This window comes from Tachysurus fulvidraco, chromosome 4, assembly GCF_022655615.1.
Source record: "Tachysurus fulvidraco isolate hzauxx_2018 chromosome 4, HZAU_PFXX_2.0, whole genome shotgun sequence".
Classification (NCBI taxonomy): Eukaryota; Metazoa; Chordata; class Actinopteri; order Siluriformes; family Bagridae; genus Tachysurus; species Tachysurus fulvidraco.
Window position 1 is genome coordinate 14,432,765 of NC_062521.1, and position 24,564 is coordinate 14,457,328.

General features: G+C 36.6%; 1 protein-coding gene across 4 annotated transcripts in view; it reads left to right on the forward strand.

Annotated features, from left to right (window-relative positions):
* The first annotated feature begins 386 nt into the window (after nt 1-386).
* Nucleotides 387-24,564, forward strand: part of pcdh15a (protocadherin-related 15a) — a 168,782-nt gene continuing 144,604 nt past the window's right edge. For 2 of the 4 annotated variants that reach the window (XR_007140482.1, XM_027142250.2), the window contains exons 1-2: nt 387-715; nt 20,831-20,948. Coding sequence is in view for 3 of the 4 variants with exons in the window: in XM_027142250.2 (XP_026998051.1) it covers nt 20,858-20,948 (91 nt within the window). In the remaining variant the exon portion in view is untranslated. The remainder of the gene's footprint in view (nt 716-20,830; nt 20,949-24,564) is intronic. The other 2 variants (XM_047812946.1, XM_047812947.1) reach the window with 1 other exon arrangement.

Sequence of the window (24,564 nt, forward strand, 5' to 3'; positions counted from 1 at the left end):
AACAATATTTCAAACAAGTAGAGATTTTGTGTGAATTGATTGTGTTATCGAGGGCTACGTGTGTTATATCAGTAATAAGCAGTGGAGCAGATCTTCCCTTATGAAAATCCCGAGACGAGAGTCTAAGATGTACCGCGATTCACCACCTCTGCTCTTGAAGCACATCATCATATTTCCGCTTGTGCGTCGTCAGTGTGTGCGTGTGTGTGTGTGTGTGTGTGTGAGAGAGAGAGAGAGAGAGAGAGAGAGAGAGAGAGAGAGCGAGAGAGAAAGAGAGAGAGAGAAACACACACACACACACACACAGAAACACACAGAGTGAGCGAGAGAGAGAGAGAGAAACACACAGACACACACACACACACACACACAGAGAGAGAGAGAGAGAGAGAGAGAGAGAGAGAGAGAGAGAGAGAGAGAGAGAGACGCGCGCGCACACACACACACACACACACGCACACACACACACGCACACACACACGGTGGCAGGTGTAATCTTCACTACAGCTCTCACTCTGGGTAACTTTCTGAAGCTGGATCTCTGCTCGTTCTTCCTCGAGCTGTTACTGGAAGGACACAGCGCTGTTTTCACAGATTTTCATGCCGGAGTTGAAGGAAACACATCCATCCTGCACTGGAGCGCGTGACCGTTTGCGGAATGCGTGAATCCTCCTGCACTTTATTTATTTATCTGCGTGCTTTTCGAGCCAGCATGGTGAGTGAACCCTGCAATCCCTTTGAGATCGCTGTATGGGGAAGGATCGTAGATGTGGGCTTGTCTTTTCTACGCGTCGGCTGTTGTAGTCAACACTCATGTGGCATGAATAGAGTTGATTTTTATTCAGTTCTTTCCTTTGGACTAGACATGAATCTGAAACATTGCATTATAGTCTATTAATTAGTCTAGTTTTAATAGCGACTAGTTGACTTGACACATCGCTTCTTGTCGTGTGGCATTTTGAGCAAGTGAAAGTTAAAGGTGTTAAGCTCTGTTAAACAGTATGTCACATAGGTGGTGTAGTATATAGTCTTTAGTATATAGCAGTATGGTGTTAGAGAAGGAGACCTGAGAGAACAGGTTAAGTGAACGGATTAGCGGCTTTTATCCCATCACTGTCCGGTTGCTAAACTGAACTCGTATTCTTTTCACATTGACGGATCACATCACACACGACTCTACACATGACTTGTGGTCATCCCAGTGCCACCTCATGCTTCTGTTCCCCAGAAAATGCAATCTGAAGCCATTATGCACACGACGACCTAATTATCTTCCATCCTATGACCTCAACTGGACTAAAGGTCCACCTGGCATCTACAGTGTGGATTAGGTTTCTCTCTCTCTCTCTCTCTCTCTCTCTCTCTCTCTCTCTCTCTCTCTCTCTCTCTCTCTCTCTGTGTGTGTGTGTGTGTGTGTGTGTGTGTGTGTGTGTGTGTGTGTGTGTGTGTGTGTGTGTACATAGATTTCTATCAAGAAAGTAGGAGTATTTTTTATATTCACCATAAGTTTTGACCTTATGTGGACCTCTGATTAGTACCAACTTTGAAAACCAGCAAAAAGAGAGACAAAAAGAATTTTAGTTAGTTGTAGGCATATCATTTTATAGCTGCATGTCAATGGGATAGAGAGAGAGAGTGAGAGAAAGAGAGAGAGAGAGAGAGAGAGAGAGAGAGAGAGAGAGAGAGAGAGAGAGAGAGAGAATTTGTGTGTTTGTGTTTTTCTGCTTTTGGGTACCTAATAGCCCATACTGATAGGAATATGTGACATTTCAGACCTTATTTAGCCGGTGCTCTTGAAAAATGCAGCTTTAATGCAGAATGAGGTAAGGGGTAGTTGTAGGCATAAAATTATTTAGCGAGACTAACATAGAGTTAAAGCAATAGAAGCACCACCAAAACATAAAATCACAAACCTGTGTGTGCCACCTGCATCTTCTACTTTTTCTTCTTGAAGAGATTTTATAATTTTCTGTTTAAGCTAACAGCAGTAACCGATTTTGCTGTGTCATATAAGCTGTATTATACAAAATCTATAAATCTAGATCTATAACAAATGCAACATTTAACTATTAAATGAGATGATGCCCCTGATGGCATGATTATGTCTGTTTATCTGTGCTAGCCAGAGAAATGTGGTACTATCATGCAGTGGGCATAATGAATAGTGTCTCTGTTCAGAAAGCTGTGGATAGGCTTTGCAGATGTGTGCACACTGAAGAACAATTAACCCATTTAATCCCACTAGTCACAATGCTGTGACACTTGGTTTTGGGTTTTGTAAAGCTCTAAAATTGTTAGTGCATGTGATTTTGAGAAGAACACTTGGATAAAATAGAAATGGAAATGGTCCGTCCATCCATCCATCCATCCATTTTCTACCGCTTATGGAAATGGTTTTGTATGAATATTGTAGTGAGTGCTATAAATGGTCTGGTGATCAAAATCATTTTCTTCTTGGTTGAATATTAGGAAAAAGCTGTTTTTTTAAACAGCTGTGTATTTAACCATCCAGTTTGGCTGAGCCTGTGCCCACTGTATTCTCTGATTCTTGTCTGACTGGAGTGGAACTTATTGTGATCTCAAGTTATGACGTTTTGTGTATTCTGGGATGCTTTTCTGCACACAAGAGCGAAAAAGAGTTGTTATATGAGTTACAGTGACCTCTGACCTCTCATCAACAAGGGGTTTCAACCATCAGAACTGTCGATCACTTTTTTTTTTTAACACAATTTCGTGTGAACTCTAGAGACTGTTGTAAGTCAAATTCCAAGGAGATCAGCAGTTTCGGATACTCTCAAATCAGCCTGTCTGCCACTAACAACCAAACCACATTTAAAGTCACAGATCATACTTTTCTCCATTCTGATATTTGACGTGAACGTTAATTAAAGCTCTTGACCTCATTCTGCTTGAGTTTATGCAATACACTACTGCCACATGATTGATTGGGTGACTGCATGATTTAGCATGTGTATAAGTGTTCCTATAAGTGGTCAGTGCGGTTATTTTTTTTATTTACTTGTTAATTTATTTTGATATTAAAAAGAGATGTACTGTCATCTGTTGTGGCTATCGCTAGAATTAAAACAAATGTATAAATATTCCTGTAATACAATCTGAATTAAATCAGTCAAAGGATTTAAATGACAAATTACTTTATTTGGTTTATTTACCTTATGACTAAAGTCATAATGGCCACAAGTGTCATTTAGGTGTTTGAATATGACTGATGACTGTTGCTTAAATTTAGGTGTTTGAATATGACTGATGACTGTTGCTTTTAATGCTCGTGTAAACCTATATTTTAAGGTGTAAAACATTGTTTCATTTTATTTAGTTGCTAAAACTTTGAAATAAATTGTAGCTTTATTATTAGTTGTAGATACATCGATTAAAAAAAAAAAAAAATCAAAACCACTCGGTGATTTCGGCTCCAAAAGCTGGCATGCAACATGCAGTGATACCTGCTTAGGGCCATTCTCTGATTTATAACCTTAAAATTTGAAATGTGGATTCTTTTTAGTCTTGCTCAAGTTTGAATCATTCTCACCTAATCTAAAATTTATCTCCTGGTCTTAATTGAAGTGCAGAAGTAATTTAAAACCTGATCTCTTTGCTCCTCGTGTGACGTGCTGCAGCCTCAAGACAGTATTATGTGTTTAGTCTGGCATTAAGATACAGTGTGTTTGGTCAGGCTTCAGGCCCAGTGAAATGACAGGGAAAAAACTTAAATTAATTAAACCTTATAATCTGGGAATAACATCAGTTACAAATCAGGGAATTGGGGGCAGGTAATTATCTTACAAATTAATAAAAACAAACTTTTAATATGCACCATGCTGTGATTCGGGTTTACTCTCTTTAAAAGACGGACTTAAGATGGCCATGTAAAATGCTATGGTCTTGCTGTTTTAATTACAGAATTATATCTGTGTCCAACATCTTGAGTGCCTTTTACAAGCTCATCACATGTGAAATTTCTGCAAATTTAAATGAACAATGGTGACAATGGTGTAATTGCTGTCATAAAAATGTGTGAATGATAATCCTACCTCTAATTCTAAATTTAACCTGTGCTATATTATTTAAGGCTTTATTCAAATTAATACACTACACTATGTGTAATTGCACATCCCCTGTTATAAGGGAAGTCCTGCATTTGCATTTTTGTACATGACAATGAAAACTGTCTGCCACAATATAAAAATGTGGATGCAATTGAATATTTAGTGTTTAAACTGGTGAACAACTTGCCATATTGAAAACAGCTCATGCCTCTTGATTCATCTAAAAATAAAACACCTTTGCATTTTGGATGACGTGACAAAGTCATTATAAGTTTAAGTGGCAGTGAGGGCAGATACTATTGGACTTTTTAAAGCTGGTGCAAAATGACATTTCATAACAGATTTCCGCTTGTTTTTGTCTGAATGTATTCTTGATCTGCTGTATTCTTAGTGATGCTGACTTTGCAAACTCACATTAAGTAACAGATAGGCTTCAAGGTCAGTTTTATTACGCTATACATACTGGGAATAGCAAACAAACAATAGTGGCAAACACATTATCATGGCCTGCTCTATATAACAGGATAGTCATGTAACAGTACGAGATTTGTAATAAAATTGTATAGAAAGGCTATGCAGGAACAAAAACTGTATGAAACATCACATTATTCTTTAGGGTTTCTTTTTCAGCACAAAGAAAACATTTCTCAATTCCCCTAACATTTAATTCTGTTCCAGCAATTATGTTGTGCATTACATGTGATGACTGATTGTAACTAGTGGGCTGTATTCTTGAGTACGTTTGTTTGAATTATTGTGTGCATTGTAGCTTATAGTCCATCACAGTAGGTAAGATATCTGATTATAGTGTGTTCTGGTAGTTTTTTCTTTTTAGTTCAGTAAAAACATATTGAATGAATAGCTGGATTGATGGATGACAAGTCTAGAATCAAGACACACTGGAACCCTGAATGTGTAATGTGTTCAAATGTGTGCTTGCAGACATTTATATAGAGAAAAATTATGTGTAAAAGTTGGTTGATGGCATAATGTAATTGGATGCTGTTAAAAGTCTGCAACAAGGTTTTTTGTTTTTTTTGCTTTTCTAAAACAGTGACAATATTTTTTTTTTAATATTCACTCTGTGGCAGTGTGAGATTTTATAATATAATAAGCTGCAGGTTTCTGAGAACATTTTGAATATCAGGGTGTGATATATCTTTGCTCAAATATGTCTGTATTCAAATGCACACTGGAGTCTTGAGGAATACATTTCTTCATTTGTTGATAAGAGATTCGTGTTTAGTGATGCCTGAAATGATTTCCATCCACACGGTGAGCCTGAGAGGAAGACAGTGGGTGAGAGCGGGCGAGAGAGAGAGAGAGAGAGAGAGAGAGGGAGAGAGAGAGAGAGAGAGTGCAGATAGAAAGTTAGCAAGGAGAGATAGCCCACTGGGATGCATAAAGAGGTAAGTGAAAGAAATGGCAAGAAGTAGAGGTGAAAGGCACACAAAGACACAAAAAGCTAAAATGAAAAAGTGTGAACCAGAGCTGAGCTACAGTAAAATTTTAACAGCAGATACTCACTGAATCCATTATTACTACATGTGTTTATTCCTCTGTTTTCTATTGCTCCTGCTTTTGTCGTCCAAGAGAACTTTAGCGTAGACCAAGGACTATCATAGTTCTCTGATTCATCTCTAAGTAGGTGTGTGCCATTCCCATCATCGAGGGCAAGCCAAGAAGCAAGCAAGGACAAAGAGAAAGACAGACAGAGATACACTGAGACATGTTCTCAGTGACTGGAATCTTGTCAGGAAGGCTGTAGAGGAGAAGGAAAATAATGCTTTATTTGAATGGGGACAGGAAATTGCAGGGCCAAAACAAGAGGCTAACAAAGCTGATGAAGCTACAGCAGCGTGATTATGACATTAAGACCGAGGCTTCCTTCCTGTGTGTGTAATAGGCTCCTACTGGTGTAATAAACTGATCGAAGGACATAAGTTAGTTTCTCTCCAAAAATAGCCTGGACACTGTGGGCACCAATAAAGTGTCATTCACAGCGCTGTTGCCAGGTGGTGAAAATAAAATTACCGTATGTCCCCAAACAACCATATTTTAGTCTAACCTGTATTACATATAAAATTCAACTCCCCTGTTCTTTCATCACTTTAATTACTGGATAGTAATTTAAAGCCACAAGACTGTGGATCTACGTTGCTACCTAATATTCCTCAGACTCCATCAGTACATTAACTCCTCAAGATCACTCCCTAAGTGCTCTTAATTTACCTTTACCATTGTGATTACTGAATGTGATTACACTTGTCGAATGACTGCGTAATAAACTATGACATCAACAGGTTAATTATAAAGGGAACACTGTTAATTCTAATCTTAACGATGAAGATTGTTCTCATTACTATATAGAAATGTGTGCACCATGATCTTTCGGAAAGACCACAAATGTATTCTTCACTACTCAAACCAAACGAAATGAGAAAATCCTTCAATACAGACAGAATAATGTATAAAACAGGCCACACAGCTTCTAGATGGATTGAATTTATATCACTAAACTGAGAAGCAGCACCAAAATACATTATTAAGCTTTGGCTGATTTCTTTCTTGGTTAGAGTACTTATTGTTATGTACTTATTGTTGAAAGTGTCAGGTTACGCATAGTGAAATGCCATTTGGCTAATTATTCTAAGCCGCTTCAATGACACATCCATAACATATCATCTGTGTGACTGAGAAGGTGGCTGTGAAATACAATAGCAGGTGTAATGAACATGCAGAAGATGCATTACCGTCTTTAATTCGGCATCCAATTTTCAAAATGCCATTGGATGAGAAACTAGATATGCTACATACATCTGTTTAAATAAGAGGTTAAAAAATATCTATTTATTTTAGTTTAATTAAATTTTGTTTTTAAATTCAATTTTAACAATGGACATTGTTGCAAATCAGCTTGACAAGAATAAAAACAAAAATTGCATGGTTAAAATTTTACATTTTGATTTATCCATAATAAGCCAGTCTGAGGCAACAGAGGCAAGAAAAAACAAAATGATAAAAGGAAAAAACCTTGAGAGGAACCATACTAAAAAGAGAATCCAACCTCATCTGGGTGATAACTGACAGTGTAATTATAAATAATTTTCTTTCTTTGACTGTATATATTAAAGTGCAATTGTGTAAACCCAAGCTTTTAAGCAACTTACAACTATAAGCACTGGGACAGTTTCTGAATTCATTATAGTGTAACATCAATTCCTCTTTGCCAAAGCCAACACATGATCAATGATGGAGACCCCAGTGCAGAAACTGGCTACAGCAACATAAGTTCAAAGCCACTGCCAGGAATCTTGTGTATTTCCAGGCTGTCCATGTGGGCAGTCCTCAGCAGCGTCAATCAGCCTTCAAGTGATGAGACTCCTATCAGAAGTAGGGCATCGGGATGAATCAGGCTGGACCGGAGAGCAGAAGCCGTCAGGATCAGTGGATCACTTTAATTTAAGAGCTTTTAATCCATACCTAAGTTTTCACTGTTTGGTGGCATTAAGTTTGCTTGAGCCTGAATCATACAGTATGTTTCGAGATAGACTTCCACAAGTTTCTCACTTTAATTTCTGGCTGATGTCTCAAGGTTTTGCTTCAGTGTTTCCTCCCTTTTCCTCCCTGTAAAAGCACCCTCACAACATTGTGCTGCCTCCCCCATGCCTTACAATCAGGATGGGGTTCTTCAGATTAAAAGCTTCATTCTTTTTTCTCCATATATAGCTCTGAAGTGTACTGTATGGTCCATTTGTGAGAACTCCCTCCAAAAGGCTAAGTTTCCGTCTGGGTGGTAATCTTGCATACTTCATTCTTGCTTTTTCATTCAAGCACTACAGCCTTTCAGGCCATTGTGAATTAATTTGTTCCTGCCTTCTCACTAATGCAGGGTCTGTGCTATTTGTGTTTCACAATTTTTTTAATTTGCCTATAGTTGTTTATAGAGCTGCTTGTGGTAGATGTAGTTGTTGAGTCCAAATTGGTCCAAACAAAAAAGAGAACCTTGAGGAAGCTCACTTTTTTTCCTGATATCTAGGCTGAGTTGTTTGGATTCTCCCATGGTATCAAGGGCAAAAAGGCACTGACTCTAAAGGTAGGCCCCATTACAGCCGCAGGCACACCGCCAAATAAAGGACCAATCACACTAGACTTTTGGCGTTAAACATTTATATGACGATCGCAAACATAGGCGGCAAATATTAAAATTATTTGTATCGTCAGTGTTAGAGATTTAACCAACTAATGTGTCTGAGTTGATTGATCCACAGTAAACACTACTATAGAATCGTGCTTATTTTATATTACTTGGTATACTCAGTATCCTCTATGTTGGATTTTTTGCAGAGGTCATGCGGTAACGTATCAGTATTAGGTTGGTCACACGTCTTCATTTGAATGCAGCAAAATGAGCTTGTGTTTCAAGTCTCCAGCATTCACATGCAAGTGAATAGAATGAAAAGTGTAGTGTAAACTCCTAATTATGACAATTGGCTTCTAAAAGTCATTAAATCAATTTCTGGAGTCTTCCAGGATGTCAATTAGACAGCCAATTAGGGTAATGTAAACTTTTGACCTACTAGAATTCTGATATAGTGAATTAATGCTGATATATAGTGTCTCTAATCAATTGGTTTATAATTATAGCTTATCATTTTAGCATTTGATTTCAGGTGTTGCTGCTAACGATTAGAAAAACATTGAACTTGTTTGAGCTTCGGTACTTTACATGAACGATTACTCATGTTCTACATTAGCATCACAATAGATTAAGAAAAGACTTTTCTTTTTTTAAAAATATTTTAGCTGTGGGATTATGGAATTAAGTTGTACAAAAGGCTAAATTCTTCTTATTATTTTTTTTAGATCTACTGAAGAAACAGTTATTCACAGTATTTTGTTATTATGGAGAATTTTGTTTTGCTTTCTGTTCCTTTGATGTGGAGATATTTTTATTGAGAATATAAAATATGAATACTGTTTACACAAGAAATATCAGTATTACTATTTATAATGACAGCTCCCTGGTTTGAGTATGAGCTTCTGTGTGGAATTTTGTATGTTATTCCGTGTCACAAGAACTCCATGGCCCGAAAATGTTCAATTTCCAAAAATCTGTTCTCACTTCCTTGCTCAATTCTCTGATCGGTGTTAAAGTTCAAGATTGTTTTCTGGCGTTACCTTTTGGGTTGCTCCTGCTTTGCTACTGTGTTGTTTGATTTGCTTCCTAATTATGGTTTTTGATACTTTGGACTGGATATTTGACATTGTTTTTAACTTTCAATTTTGTGTTGTTTGCCCAATGTTAGCGCTGCATTTATTTAGACTGGCCTACAGTTTCACTAGTCCCATCCTAGCCAGATATTCATGTGCCCCTCGAGTTTCCTTCTTCCTCCTGGTTGGATTGGCTACACAAATTTGCCTCTTGATGAATGATGATGATGAATAAGTGGGAGAACGTATGTGTAGGTTCCTGTATGGTGTCTGGCATCTAGAATTTAACTGCTACCTACTGTTTCGGAGATAGATTCATACTCATAATGTTTTGTTTTCATACTTATTTTAATTACACCATTGCACATGTCATTTACAGTGCTTATGGAATTGCTTGGTTAAGCAATGCTGGGAAATAAATGATCTGATCATCGATCACAGACAGATCACCCGCTCTGCTCACTGGCTGCAAATTTCTGATATTCCCTGTGAATTATTAACTACACACAATTTGTTACATGCAGTCTGAGCCTGTATTAGTGGTTCTTGTTTCTTGTTGTTGTTGCCTGTGTATCTAATCTTGAAACAAAGTGTCCTCTGATGTGCTTCTGTTTGTCTTTGAGCAAAATCGAATGAGAATTCTGATTAGATGCAGGACACCATTAAACTTACATCAGTGAATATTCATAGAAATCAAAATGAATAGATGGGAGAAATGCCATGTTATTGTTGTTAGTTATTAATATTTCTCTTATCATTTTTATTTTATTTATCAGAAAGAGATCAGTGACTATCTATATCAGACCCTCTAGGACTTTAATTGTTGTGGCCAAAGATAATTGATATTGCTGCTGCTTTTTTTTTTTTAACTTGGAAAAAATCCTACTCGAATTGGGAAAATTTGCACGATTCTTCTTTTAGCTATATTAATGTTTGACCCATGGGAAACAACGAGGGCTTTGGCTAAATGTGTGTTGTGAAGATGTCACTTGATGTGTCTTGGCCCAAATCTGTAAAAAACCTGCAGTAATTTTGAAAAGGTTGGCTTGATTTTGCTTTAACAGCTGTTATCGCATAACCTTGAAATCCTGCCCAATAAACGTTTTAAACTATAAAAAGAGAAGGACAAAATGACCTGATAATGCAAGTGAATTTAATTATTCCTGATCATTAGTGTTTATTGTCCTCTCATTATGTAAATTCACTCCATTTTCTTTATTCAATTAAGCATTCTGGACTATTTTTGGCTTTAAAACATAATGTAGTACACCACTGTCCAAAATTGTTTCCTGACATTATTAAATTATGGTTGACTGTTTAGTAGCAGTAAGCCCCATATTTAGCTCGCACGGGATGTTAATGGAAGAGCTACTAGCAAAAATGTCTCCTTATAAAAAACCTAATGGGCCAAAGGTTAAATCTGTCTGTAAATCTTGTGACTAGAATTCAAACAGTGCTACAGATTCTGCCAGACTCTGCCAGAAGGAAACATCACATGAGTTCCTCCTCTTACAGTGTTTCCTGGTTTATCCTATGTATTGTAATTTGCCTTGATAAATAATACACAGAGCATCCACACTTGAGTCCTGATTCCGTCAAAAAATCAAAAATCTCTGTATCTAGCATGTTAAGAGCTACTTGTTCTCAGTTTTTTTTTTGCAAACTTATTTGACTGTTATTTATGTCACTGTGTCTTGTTTTTACATAATCACACTGCTATATTTGCATCTTTTGTTCTTGGTCATTATGTGTTCTCGTGTCTTTGTTTCACTGGTTCATGTCCTTGGTTCACGGTTCATGTATCATGCTTGATACATGCTTGATAAATGGATAGCATGTGTATTGTCTCAGTTATTATATTTTTTTAAATAATGTGATTTATTAAAACCTTCATGTGCTTGTATCCACATTTCCTCCTATTTGTCCTAAATGATGACATCACCCTCCCACTTCCAAACACCAAAAAACAGGCTGTGCACATGGTAATTACTGTCCTCTTTGACACATGATGACTTTGTGACACTTATCACCATGTCTTGCATTGTGGAATATTGTTCAGCTGTTTCTCTGGTTTGTCATTGCCAGCCCTCAACAACTGTGAAACCAAGATGTGACTAAGACTAGTTGTGATGGTGCCTACAGTATGTAGCAGCTTATGTTTAGGTGAAAAAAGCACTGGTAGGCCTGATTATAAGCTAAAATATAATGTGACCACTTGAAGTCAGTGATGATGGAGAAAAGCTGAAATTATGAACCTTTTCCACAGCACCTGCTGTGATATAAAGGAGCATGTGATCAATTCGTAATTCCTCAAATCAATGAAGGGCTTTTTAGTCACCCTGACACTGGGAGACAAATTACTGTCCTGACACTACACTGTCAAGAGTCTTGACCTCCTTCCTGTAAGCTGTCTCATTATTGTTGGGGATCAGGTCATCTGTGACAGTGTCTTCTGTATATTTTATAGTGGGATGAGAGCGGTGTCTGGCTCCTTAGTCATAGGATAACTAAGAAAGGAGTAAGGAGTAATAAAGGACTCAGCACACTACATTTTGGGGTGCATGTGTTGAGGATATATGTGGAAGAAATGCTACACTTCTTCAAGTCAAATCAAGTCACAATTGTCATTTTGACCATATATAGCTGATGCAGTACACAGTGCAATGAATCAATGTTCCTTCCGGACCCTAGTGCTGCATAAAGACACAGAGCTACATAAGACAACATAGAACTAAGAGCTAAAGAGTTAAAAAAAAAAAAAAAAAAAAACTACTGACATACAATGGTCTGCTTGTAAGAAAGCCTAAGTACTTGGTTAGAAAATAGTAGTGCTGAGTCCCACATCCAACACTTTGAGTATTAGTTTTGATGTCCTTGTCCAAATTTAATTTGCTTCTGGCACCTAATTAAAGCAGAGTGTATAGTTTGAACGATATTGAAGAAGCAGAATTGCCAGGCTGGTAATGCAAGAGATCAAAGTGACAATATCAGGGCAAGAAACACACTTATAATAACTTCCATGTTTCCTTAAAGATTATTTTTCACTCACATTCTTGCAAGGTTTCATATTTTCATCTATCATTTTTCATCATGCTAAAATGATTAACACTTTGCATTACACTGTAAAAAGTTAATTGTAGTGATTCAACTTTAAGCTTTTATCCCAAGATATGATTAATAAACCGTACAATCTTGTGCAGAGACATGTACAGGGGCACAGTGCTTTTCTTTTGACAGCTCCCAGGTAAAATAGGGCTCTCATGGTTTGTAGGTCAGGGTGCGGATGGGAAAAGGTTCTAAGAGCATCAGAAATGAGACACTCACACACTGGATATCTCCATGGCAGGAATATAGTGTTCAAACACCAAATGCATGCCTTCTAAATCTCACTGTTTCTGATGTTACCACTGGTGTTATGAGTATATTGTCTGATATTAATGGCATGGTTTTATATTGCTACATAGTGATTGAATTGAGATAATAGAGATAGTAAAATTGCATTTTTGGTGCATAACGTTTCACTAAAACACTCCAACTCCATGTCAGGTAGTGGTTATGGAGGTGGAAGCAAATGCAGGTGAAAAACAAGAAATGTAAACAGACGCTATGAGCATGAGGCAAGGAACATATAGACTATTAGCGATTACATGGCAACAAAAGCTTGACAATGAGACACAGACAGTTTAAAACTTGTGTTACTAAACACTAAAAACAGTGATACTAATTAAGGGAGGCCCCTTTGGTCATATGATGTGCTGTGGCAAATGGGTAGTGTAGTTCTCTGCCATAATGGCAGTAAAATGACATTTATAATTCAACATAAATAAACACACACACACACACACACACACACACACACACACACACACACACACACACACACACACACACACACAAAATCAATACATAAACACAGCTGGAGACTGGCTCATACTTTTGTCTAGTATGATTGTTATTTATTTATTTGCTTGTTTGTTTAAGCTGGCTAACATTAGCTAGTTAGCTAGCAAGGTGCTACACCTCTGCTTTACCTAACTTGATTTGGGTTGTTTATGATTAGCTAGCTAGTCTCAATATAATATTACACAGCTAGTTATTGTGGTTCTGAATAAATTTGTTTTACAGTAAAATTTGCCCTTTAGCCACTAACCATTTCCTTTTAAATTCCACATGAACTGAAAAAAAATAATAATAAAATAAAACAATTAAATAAATAAATAAATAATCGGATTACATTTTAAAATTTCCATGACATTTATTCATTTGAACATCTATTCTTAAAGCACAAAGGAGCATGTGAGCCATGAGCACATTAAAGTGATGAGCAATTACATTGGTCTTAATATTAATAATATTAATATTATTACTGTTTTTAGCTTCTACTAAAATAAATATGCTGTGATGACCCTAAAAATTTGACAACATTGATAACAACATTATCAAAAATTTTATAACATTGTATTAGTCAGTCAGGAAACTTCTGTTCAAGGAGATTACCTTCCTGTCAAATTATACTGTACATTCTCTGACAGCTTTTACAAGAATAGCCTATAAATTAAAAGGAATTGAATCACAAGCTTGATGGAGTAGAATGAGGAAAAGATTAAGACTGTCATTGATATAGCTTATGAAAGGATTGTCAAAATATGCTGCTGTCATACAAAAATGTTTTAGGTCTGGGGGTTTAGCAAATTAATAAATACAACGTTTGGCATATATCTTAAATCAACAAGGGAAAACCCATGAACTCAAGAGAAGTAATATGTATGATGGAGCTTTGGCTTGAATTACACATGGTTGTCACTTAAAGAGACATATGGGTGGAATAAATGAGAGAAATTGACTTCTATTATAGCACGTCTTTTTTGCTTACTGCAAACATAGTCAGCAAGTCTGCAGGAACTGATGCCATGTTGTGTATAGCACTAAAGATGGATTGACTTCTTGTTGAACACTTCATTTCTGAAAAAGCTGTGTAGGCTTACAGAGAGCATCAACTTCCTCTCTATCTAACTATAACCGCTATCCGCTTTGTTTTTGCACACCTACACACGAATATATGAATCTGTGTAACACTTCACATTGCACAGATTACTACTGCCATTGATTTGTTTGAGTAGGGAACCCAAAACTAATCCAGGGTTTCCCACTTGGCTGTTTAACTTAATTAATGAGAACAAGGCTAGGGTCCAATAAATGGGAAGGATTTATTTTGCTTACTCAGTTGCAACAATGAACCCCAAATTAAATACTAAAAATTGTAGAGTCACACTATAAACATTACCCACGAAAGACAACAATCCCATAAATTACCACAACACACATTCACTGTTTCATGAATCAGAGTCAAAAGGTAGGATGCAAATGCTGGGCTTTATTAAACAAAAAAAAAGTCAAAATTAATTTAATAACCAAAATAATCATGAACAGGGCAAAAGTATTGGAACAGGTAGGAGGAAGGAGAAAGAAAAAAAAAAGGAACAGACACAGCGAGTATTTCAAACCGTCTGGCAACTTGTGTCAAAAACAGACACACGTCAATAGGATCAAATGGGTATATAACAGCTAGTTAGAATCAAAGGCGGAAAAACAAACAGAGATCAAAAAACAGAAAAACAACAGAATTATTTAAACAGGCTAAATAACATCATGGACCAAAGGAACAGAGCGAATACCTCACAACAAGGATCTTAGTCTACAAATGAAACATACATAATAGAACACAGGTTAATGCAATTAAAAGGCTGCTGACAATGAGCGTGGGAGTGCTGGCGGTTCACATTATTTTTTCCAACGCCTGTATTTAAAAATAAACAAACAAACAAACAAAAAAACCATAGAACACAATCATGAGCAATGTGGAAATCTTACATGTACAAGAATAGCAGTGGAACCTTGCTCTATTACTATGATGCAATCCAACACTGAATTTCTATACAAGTGGAACCATCACATTGAAGTGTTTATCATTTTTTAATTAAAAAATAATAAAATAAGTGCTAGTTTAAGTTTAAATTTAACTTTATGAAGAGTTAGGCCTTTAAACAAGTAAGAAACAAGTAAAAGTTTACTCATGTTGCTGTTTATGACAATAATTTGAAGCAAGTCTAAATTCTGTGCCACTGTTCTGTTAAACCTGTTGACATCTTAAGAAATTATTGTACCTGAATAAACTGGCCTCTTTATAATAACAACAAAGAAAATATGAGTTTTATTATTTTTACAGAACAAAAGCATCTTAATGAACAGCACTCATACTCATCTACACTTACAGTAGGGCAATTTAGAATAAACAGTTCCTGTCTCGGTATACATTTAGGAGAATCTAGTGAAAACCCACTCGGACATGGGGAGAATCAGTGGTTTTCATCACAATTCACCACTGTGCCAGAACATTACTGTGCATTATTCCTAGAAAACGTTCACTGGACACCTGTTTGCATTTTTGTTGTTTACTCACTATATTCTCACACTTACTCATCTAATTATGGATGCTCTGCTTATCATAACATCTTTGCTACATATCAGTATTTACTTTTTATTCTGTAAATTTATTTTACTACTCTAGATTATTTCTCCTTGCAGGCACTATTTTTGCCTCTTACCTCTAGGGTTCTGGGTTTGTGCAATTTGCACGTTCTCCTCATGTCTCAGAGATTTCCTCCAGGTACTCCAGTTTACTTCCTCAGTCCAAAGACATGCGACTGAGATCTCTAAATTATCCATAGTGCATGTGTGTGTGTGTGTGTGTGTGTGTGTGTGTGTGTGTGTGTGTGTGTGTGTGTGATTGTGTGCCATTTTATCTTATATACCATAGACTAATATCCTGTCCAGGTGGTACAATGCCTTGTGCCTCAAGTCTCCTGGGATAGGCTTCAGATTCCCTGTGACCCAGTATGATAAATGTTATAGAATGGATTGATGGATGAATTGATGGATAGAACACTATTCTTTTACTGCTGCTGCTGTAATGTGTGAATTATATGAAACTCTATACAGACAGTGACCTGAGCTGAGGATTGGACAGGGGACCTTGGAGCTGGAGGCTGGAATGATAACAGCTGTGTCACTGTAACACCCTGGATGCTGGATGTTGTTTATAAAATAGCAACAGGAAAAGCCTTGTCATGTTCTAATAGCAACCAGACAAAACGTACAATGTAATGTATTATTTAAAACATTTGCAAAATGTATGCAGCAGTTAAATTTGGCATGAAGATTAAAAGACAGTGGTCAGAAAACAGAGCGCAGAAACACAAAATGCATCAGTAAATGAATAATAAAGCAGCTAGAGCTCAGACTACATATTGGTTAATAAGTGTCAAAACTGAGGAGGTTATATGAATGAAGCCAGCAGGCTGTGGTCACAGATTGAGTTTGTGATGTATTTGAATTTTGGGAGTGATGACAGGAAGGCTGTCTTTAATGTGGCTGATTATGATCAGGCCCACAGTGGTGGTAAAGTCCAGCTCAGTGGATGGGTTAATCACTTGAGTTATTAGAGACTTGAGCTCCCCACATTCTCTGATTACATCTCACAGTGGGTAATGAATAGAAGTGCTGTCTTTGGCAGTCTTCACTCATATTGGCTTACCTCAGTGTGACCTGCCAGATGGATGATAGAAAAGACAGCTTGATGGTGAGAGAATTTGGTATACTATTAACTCTAAATAAAATAACATATTTAGGAATATAATTAAGGAATTAAATTCCTGTAAATAACGTATTTGGTATATCTTGTGGTACCCCTGTATACGCACATGACCATGCAACATATCTATGTAAATTTAGTATAAAATAAATTTCAAGAGACCCAGATAGCGCATAACTACTACTGGGATTAAAAGTTGACCCAAACACATGGATTACAGAATATCTAGTAATCTAGGAATATTTTGAACATTATATTGTAATATAATAATTAATGCTCTATTATAATATAATAATATTTAATTAATGCTCTACTCCATATAATTCTGTATTATTAATCAACATATCTGATAATTTCAGGACATTTCATCTAAGCAGGTCATCCTAAATAAAGTCTCCTGTTTTGATACGATGCTTTTTTTGCAGGTGTGAACGTATAAAATAATACTTTTCTGATCAATGAAAGGATGTGACTAAAAAACACAGAATAACTACACCTATGAATCAGTGACTAGAGTGTATAGAGGGACCGTAATTTTCCAAATTATATCATCAATCTTTATTTGTTCCACTTCCAAACACCCTTCCGTTCACCTCAGGAAGTGTATTGTGCAGTAAAGCAACTTTGGCAATGTTTGATAATAATAGGGTGTTCACACTATTATTTATATCTCTACTCATATTTAAAGCACGGAAGATGGCCCTACTTGTTATCAGGTAGAAAAAAAACACAATGACAACTGTGAGTTAAAATACATTTTTTAATGCTTATTAAATTCTGTGTTAGTTCATTTCATTCTAACCCTCTTTGTTGGCTGTGGTTGTCATTTTCAATAAGCATTACATTTAGATGTGGCCACATTTAGATGTCTGCGATTTGATGAGTCTATTTGGATCCTAATCTTATTGGTGGCTTGGTGCCATACATGTGGCAGTCTATTTGGTCTATTTGGCTGTTATTCTTAATGGCTTGCTTTAGGGAATCAGCTTACATTTGCTGTTTGATGTATAAAGTGGATATTACAGTGACTGCATTATCCATAATGATCTTCGAAAAATGTAGGCTCAGGGAAAGGTTAACTTATCTACCCAAATAGTACACAATATGCTGTTAGAAATATGCCTACATTTAAGGGTTAGCAAACCAATTTATTTATTGGACACCAAGATAAACAAACAAATAAATAAATAAATAAATAAATAAATAAATAAATAAATAAATAAATAAATAAATAAATAAATAAATAAATAAATAAATAAATGTCAGAATAAAATAAAATCTCAAAAGGCTATTCTCCATTTGAGAAAATGTTTATAAATGAATCTGATATTTTTGTAAGTGCTTAGAAAAGAGGTAGATGTTGAGTTTTTTTGTGTAAGAAGGCCTGGTTATGTAAGCCAGGGGAAATTCATTTCAACACCTGGGTGCTGAAAAACAGCAGTCTTGATGCATGTCTTCCTTGTCTTGAGGGATGATGGGTCACGTCAAGCTCTTGACTAGAGGCTCGAAGAGAGCATGGTGCAGAGTGGGGTGTGATACTTGCCTTTAGGTAGGTGGGGGCTGGTACTTTTTTGTATGCAAGCAGTGTTTGAGACTAATGCAGGAAGCTACAGGAAGCCAATGCAGTGAACACAGCAATGGGGTGGTTAGAAGAACATGGGGAGACTGAAACAGGTGACAGCAATTAACTACAAGGTAAGGAGAACAGAAGAAATTGACCGTCTAATTAAGGCAGAAGGAAAAAGGCAAGATAGGATCAGATGGGCTGGGAAACTTTTAGATTAAAAAGACAGGTATATTTCTTGACTCTAATGTGTATAATTTTAGTGTGAATATATTCATTTGCTGCATGTTTATTTGTAAGTATGGGGTCTTGGTTTGGTGTTAAGGTCTAAGTTCTGGAGTTTTATCTGTAGTGACTGTGATAAGAAGCATGTCACATCCCAAGTTAACACTCTTCTTTTACTAATTTTGAAGAAAACAGATACATCTTCACAGTTGTGTGTTTGTGTGTGTGTGTGTGTGTGTGTGTGTGTGTGTGTGTGTGTGTGTGTGTGTGTGTGCGAAAGAGAGAGAGAGGGAGAGAGAGGGTTATAAAGCTGGTGGTAAAGAGATTCACCAAGTGTGACACGCTGCTCTGAGCTTGTTTTTCTCCTTTTTTTAGTCTTAGCTGTATATAGAAAGCCAAAATATCATGTTTTCCCCCCACCATTTATTCTTGAGGGATTAAAGACTGATTGAAGCAGTGATGGGGACTAATACCACAGTTACACAGTTGTATTGACTTACACAGAAGCTCAGTCATATCTGCTTATGATTTTAAACTAGCTTTAGCAGCTTACTGCTGCCTTAGGCACAGTCAGTGCTCCAGGATGTGTGAATGGGAAAATATGTGGCACATAAAGCTGATTCACTCATCTTAAGTTTATTCTCACATCATTTACATTATGCAGTTTCCATCCATGGAGACAGCCTAAGATATCCAAAGCAGACAGTACAGAGAAAAGAAAAAAAATGAAAGCAGTAATCTCATTTGTCATCATGCACTGCCTGAATATGATCTGCCATCATACATCAAATACTGCGAAAGAGTAAATTAAACTTTGAATTTGAAAATGACTTCAGTATTTAGACCGTTCCCAAAAGGACACACCTATGGCTTGCTCTTAAAAATGCTTTTGTATAACTGAACCTCATTTGCTATTACTGTCATGTTTTATCAGCAACATAACAATTCTCCTACCTACAGATCCCACCAGGTTAACACTGAGTTTATTTTTTTCTCGATTGAGCCAGCATGAAAATGAAAGCTGTCATGGAGAACATATTGACTGCATTCATTGAGATCAGGCATCTTGTGTGTAGATTAGCATGTGGTGGCTTGTGCATTTTTGAAGAAATGTAATTTGTCTCATGTCTCAGTATTCAAAGATATGGCCTCTCCCAAAGGTAATGGAAGGGCGATTCTTTTGTTTTATATTTATATCTAATTGCTTTAATTAACTTGGAACATGGCACCCATTTCTCAAGTAATCATAAATATTAGAACAAGTGTCCAACAGGTATTTCTTCATGTGGCTTCAACAGTAACTTCAACAGGTGTTGACCACCAGTGTTCTGTTAGATTGATCGTTTAAACAGTAGAAAATACCAACTTCCACGGGGCAGGGTATTACAATCCACTGAAGAAGACAATGAGAATTATTCAAACCACTCTTCAGCCACTATTCAAACCCTATTCACAATTTCACAAAGAAATACAGAGATGAGCAACAAAAGTTCTGAAATCAAGATTATCTTCATCAATCAAAGCTAGTGAAGGTATTGTCATGGCTTGGGCTTGCGTGGCTGCTTCTGGAACAGACACACTAATCATTATTGATGATGTAACTCATGAAGGTAGCAGCAGAATGAATTTAGAAGTCTACAGAAACATTTTGTGTGCCATAGAGAAATGCTTCCAATCTAATTGGGAGGGGCCACACTGCCAACATAAGAAAGGACTTTATCATGGGGAAGAAAGTGGACTTGCCATGTCAATCACCAAACCGTAACCCAATTGATCAATATTTCACACCTCCAGAAGAGGTGTCTGAAGAGAGTAACTATACAAAATAAACAGCAACAAGCTGAAACAAGCTGCATGACAAGACCAGAAAAGCATAGAATAGAAGAATATAACAGTTTGGTGATGTCCGTCAATCTCACTTGATTTGGTTATCACAAGGAAGGGATATGCAACCTAATATTAAGTATTATGGATTTCTTTCCCTTTTGTTGACTTAAATATAGGATGGTCTGCCACAAAAGATGCCAAGTTGTTTAACACATAAAGATGTAAATACTGTATGATGGGATAAAGAGAAAATCTGACACTTTTTCTTCCTCTCTTTTTCAGGTTGACAGCAGAGAGCTGTGAGTGAAGATGAGGAGGGCCTTGTGGCTGGTGAGGTGGTTGAGAATTGGGATTGTCCTGCTCATGCCCTTCCCTTACATCAGGGCTCAGGGAACAGAAGGTAAGCTTGAGAATCTCTCACATCCTGAATCTTACAGTGTCTTACTGTATATCTGTGTGTGTATGAGAAGGATGTGTAATTGCTATAATTGCATGCAATGAATATAGAAATATATTTAATATTACATACAATATACCTCTTTCCCCTCACACAATTTTGTGAGATTGATAAAAAAGTTATTTATCTCTGATCTCATTTCTTCTTTTGTATATTTTTTCAATTTTTTCCAAGACAGATGCATGCCATTTAAACACTGAACGAGTAGTGTAGGTTTAGTTGAACATCTTGTTCGTTTTTCTTCTCTTTGTTTAGACTAGTGTCACACATACTCAGGATCACTGTCAGTCCACACTGTCCTTAACACAGAACCTATTAGTGCTGAACTCTGATAAGGCTCCTGAAATAAAAAACTAATGATATATGAATTGCAATTTTAGTCTGCCAAGGACAAAATGACAACTGCAATAAAAGTCTAAAAGTGTTTCTGTGCTGATAGGAGGAAATGAGTTGGTGGGTTTGTGTCAACATTCTATGGCTGACATTTTAACTCGGCCCTTCTTGTTTGTTCATGCAGTGTTTATTGTTATTGATTATAGATGATTTAGCTTTTGGCTGTTTATAACATTTTCTTCTTGTGTTCAGTTATTGTCATTAATGTCCATATTTCTTTTGCTCACTAAAAGTGTAAGTTTACCAGAGTACAAACTTTAATTTATACAGTTAATCCAAATGTACAGCATACCATTCTTCAGTCTTAATCATCTCCATCCTGTTTTTCTCTTGGAGTGGGTCTGTTTGCTTGTACAATGTGCTTGTACAAAAAAAGAAGAAAGAAATGTGTCATCATTTATTTTGAATTATATTTATTGTTGAATTTTTGTGGGTTTGTGAGTCAGGAAGGAAAATGCGTAAAAGGTGTACTGTATATAAATCAACCCGTTGGTGGTGCCAGAACATTGAGTCTTTAACTATAATATAACTGTAATAACTTAATGTAAGACTGAACTGGGGTTGTACCAGGAAACTGGGGCAGCATGCACATAAAGGAATATTTGGATCAATTATTTAACATCTTTCTTTCCTTAGCTCACCTGGGCTAAAATCAAGGAAACAACAGAGGAAACTCTAGGGTTTTCCCACTGAAAAAAATAATAAATTAAAAAGAAATTAAATGAAAGTAGTGCTTCACTTAAGAAGCTGGCCACAAAACTGATTCAAATACAAAGTTTTCCCAGGCCATACATGCATGAATTCATTAGAATAAGATGGATGGATGGTTGGACAGATGGATGGATGGAGGGATGGACGAACAGACAGATGTATGGTTTAGATTAATGGATCAATCAAAATACCACCTTTGTGTAATAAAGTGAGAAAATGGGCATCAAAATGTCACCTTTCCTGGCATATGAACATTATTAATGCTGTTGATTGGTACTGAGTATACAAACGAAGTGAAAGCAAATGCTTGCTGAAAAAAAAATGCTTGCTGAACATGCTTGTTGTATTCAAATCTCTCAATGTACTGTAAACATGATAAAGGAAGGAGATAAAAATGAATATATGAAAAGCCTTTATACTCTACCTAAAATTGAACCAATTGCCACTTGCATTTCCTCATAAAATAGCTCTGTCCCATCCAACCATGCTCATATTAACTTTTTCTGATTCCAAAAATGTCCCTCAAAATGAAGTCACAGTAATTACTTCTGTAAGAAGAAAAAGGTCGAGCAAATTTCATAGATCGAGCACACGCTCTAGTGCGTCATCTACAGTTCCTGCTCCCTTGAGCATGCAGACACTGAGGGCAGTTTTAAGCAAAGCCACTGTTTTAAAAGCAAAAGCATGTTGTGCAGTAAACACAAAGAGCATTTACACTAGCAAAATAAGGAACTTCTCAAGAAGACAAATTTTAGAAATTGTATTAGCAGCCAAATGCAGCTACTAAATAAACTGCTGGGAACAGCAATGCCAAAAAGAACAAATACCATGGATAATAAATATCTGGAAAAATGCAGTTTAGCACAAAATTTGCACACACATAAATTGTGCCGCCAGAAGTGGGGGTCCATATACAGTTTCCTGGTCTGTTTAAGGAAATTTGTCTTCTGTTGAACCCAGCAGGACTGTTCTGCCACATGGTCTGCAACAGCAGAACATACTGTATTGCAGACCTTTTGAGAGCTTTGCACAAACTCCCTGTACAAAGCTCAGTCAAGGGAGGGAATTCGAGCTCAATCAAGGATACTGCAGAAACAGGACAGTCTTTAGAATATGCTTTAAAACCAGTATTTTTATTGAGCTTATTGATATTTTTCCACCTTTTTTTATCATGCTAACATTCAAGCATACAAATCCTTTATTTTCGTCCATTTCAGCAAATGATTGAAAGTAAAAGTGACAGTGACCATGACGGATTACACAGTATTATATTGTAGCTCAAGGGAAAAGCTCAAGATCTTGTCAAAAGCTGTCAGCACAGAGGCTATTAAATGAATAAAATAGCACTTATTTTGGTCATTTTAAATGTCTGGAGAAAGTTCTCACCTCATCCATGATCAAATCTGAGAATTCAATGGCTTCACAATGGCTTGTTTTATAGAGGTTGTTGCAATGTTGCTAACCTCCAAAAATGTCCAGAACATATCAGCTCTTTATTGGCTCCTGACAAATCAACAAACAGTTACACAAGAAGATGATAATTCCTAAGACGGAACAGAATCTGGATACACGACAAAAACCAGTCGTGTGAACAAAGAACATAAGGCATCTTACCTGCAGAGCATGCAATAAACCGCATCCCAGAGTGTTACACATCAGTGCAAACATCAGAGCAATCTATGAACAGCGCACAGATGGTCGTGAATGCTGCTGACCATTTTGTGAACACTCAAAACTATGCAGATTAATCACTATCCGTTTGGTCAGTAAAGGCATACATTCAAAAAAAAGTTAAACCAGAAACATCTAAGCATTTATTGATCCAGTTCTGAATATTTCTTTTCACAATTATGAAGAATAAAACCAACCCGCTGCTGTGATTCATGACTTGAGAGAAGACAGGGAAGATGGGCCATATTCTGTGAAAACTTAATGCGAATGGGTTGTCAATGATTCTCTAAGGCAAAAGTAGAATAGCTGTCATTGTGTTGCTGCAGAGAGAATCTCTGTCTCAAAGGTGGAAACATTGTTGTTCTAACAACAAAATAAAGATTTTAATAAAGGTCATAGGATGACCAAATGTCAGTCGAAGACGAAATGTTCATGAGGAATGAAGACGAATCAATATTACTGATGGACCTTAGAGTCTAAACTTACCCTTCAAGAGGGATGACCCAATTATGGCTAACAAAAGACAGGTAGCAGAAAATCGTCTCCTGAGATTGAAAGGGGAATTGAATGAACTGAGTACACAGAATACCTAACAGATTAGAGTGTAATGACACACAAAATTCAAATTTGATATTATACCATATGGTGGTGTCTTGATACTATGTATTTTTAATAATAAGCATTACCTGAATAGGTGCTTTATGTTTCCTTTTTGATTGACTCTTTTACCTTATGCCAGTTTTACCATAGTGTTCAGCATTGAATTTCTTTGTCCACACTTCAC